Source organism: Branchiostoma floridae, chromosome 11, assembly GCF_000003815.2.
Source record: "Branchiostoma floridae strain S238N-H82 chromosome 11, Bfl_VNyyK, whole genome shotgun sequence".
NCBI lineage: Eukaryota > Metazoa > Chordata > Leptocardii > Amphioxiformes > Branchiostomatidae > Branchiostoma > Branchiostoma floridae.
This window is the reverse complement of record NC_049989.1, coordinates 10,996,414-10,998,101: the sequence shown is the minus strand read 5'-3', so window position 1 is coordinate 10,998,101 and position 1,688 is coordinate 10,996,414. Positions and strand designations below refer to the sequence as shown.

At 37.5% G+C, this 1,688-nt stretch overlaps 1 protein-coding gene across 10 annotated transcripts in view; it reads left to right on the top strand.

The window, feature by feature from the left end:
- Positions 1-1,688, top strand: part of LOC118426052 (small G protein signaling modulator 2-like) — a 79,342-nt gene that overhangs the window by 67,424 nt on the left and 10,230 nt on the right. For 7 of the 10 annotated variants that reach the window (XM_035835296.1, XM_035835294.1, XM_035835298.1 and 4 more), the window contains 2 exons: positions 120-167; positions 1,153-1,342. In XM_035835296.1, coding sequence (XP_035691189.1) covers positions 120-167; positions 1,153-1,342 — 238 coding nt within the window. The remainder of the gene's footprint in view (positions 1-119; positions 168-1,152; positions 1,343-1,688) is intronic. The other 3 variants (XM_035835299.1, XM_035835303.1, XM_035835302.1) reach the window with 1 other exon arrangement.

Genomic DNA, 1,688 nt, shown 5'->3' with positions numbered 1-1,688 from the left:
TTTTTTTGTTTCTTTCACCTTTTGTCAACATGTCAGACTTATTTGTTCTGAATTATTTTCAATTTAAGTTCTTTGTGTTGAATTTTATTTTGTGCGTGTGCTTTTTTGCTGTTTTACAGTCGATAAGGACAGACCAGCTAAAAAGAGTACCCCTGTGAACAATGAGGGTTAGTGCGCATGTTATATAAGTAGTGAGAAGTTATCGGTGTATACACTTGACAATGTAGTGAGAGGTGTCATATTCTTCTCTTCTTGGTAGTCTATTCTTGCCTGGTATAGTCTATTCAAGCCTGGTGTGCAACACGTCATCCTTTAAGTTATACCTAATGGGAAAGTGTTGTTACTTATCGTAGTCTTTTTTTAGCAGGTAAAGCTCATTATCTCCACTGTGTGTTTGTTAAAATGTTGAAGGTGAGAATGAATGAATGACTTTGTGAGTGAATGAATGAATGCCTTTTTCCTTCCTTTCACAGAACAATAGAAATAGCTACCTTAGAACAGCACTCTACTGATGGTGGTGGGACATTTTTTTACAGGTCCTAGCAGAAATGCTGTCTAAATTTCTTACGTTTTCCTCTTTGTCTTTTAGATGTACTAATATACACCACAATACTAACCTCCTAACATCTCATATCTATTGCATGCAGGGATACGGTACCAAAATGACAATGTACTAGTAGTTCATTTCAACTGTTCTAAAATGTTATCATGTTGAACTTTCCTCAGTAATGCATTTAGTCATTTCCTCTTCTAGGTCTGTTCATAGCCTAGAAAAATATAGCCAGTTCATCACAGATATCTTCCTTGCTTATGATCATATACTTATCTTGTTACAACACTTAATCCATGAAATACATTCTGTTTTTTTAGGGTCACAACAATTTTATTTTTTTGTTTCTCAGAAGTAAAAAAAAGTAAAGTTCAAAATTGTAATATTGGCAAGAAACAGAGTCGAAGTGCTGTACCTTGACACACCAAGTGTAAGGGAGTGGCTAAACATGTAGTACGACACAAGTTTTCCTCTCAGCCAGTTTTCATCTTGGACCATTGTAAACTTTGAAGTTTTTATGCCCAAGAACAGAAGAAATGGATTGCAGTGGCCTTAGAGTTGGTTCTATAGTCAAGGTTTCTATCTCCGTTTTCCCCTTTCAGTTTCGATAGACCTGATGGACCCAAAGTTCACGCGACCGCTATCCTGGTCCTCCAAACCCCTGGTCAGACGAACGTCGTCCGGGGGGTCACAGACGTCCCCACCCTACCAGCCCACCACTGCCCAGGTCTACGCTCCCCGCAGACAGTCCACGGACTCTGAGGGGTTAAACAGCACAGGCTCACCTTCCAGGTGGGTTAAGCTTTCCCTTAGTTTTTAAGAATCATAAAGACACAATATCCGACACATGTTAAGTCGGGTGTATATAAAGTTAATGTAACAACACAAAGTTTTCTAACTGACTTTAACACATACATTTATATTGACACAGTGATGCAATAAGTTTGATCTCCTGTCAGAAGCATCTTTATGTCTGTTCATAACTTCATAACACATAACATTTTGGTTTGAATTAAATATCAAGCAAATGCATATGCACGAGCACAATTTATCTAGATATGCCATTTATATTTATTTTCTTCTGTTGACACATTTTATGAATGCAAACTAAAATCTATATTTCCACTAACACCAAGGG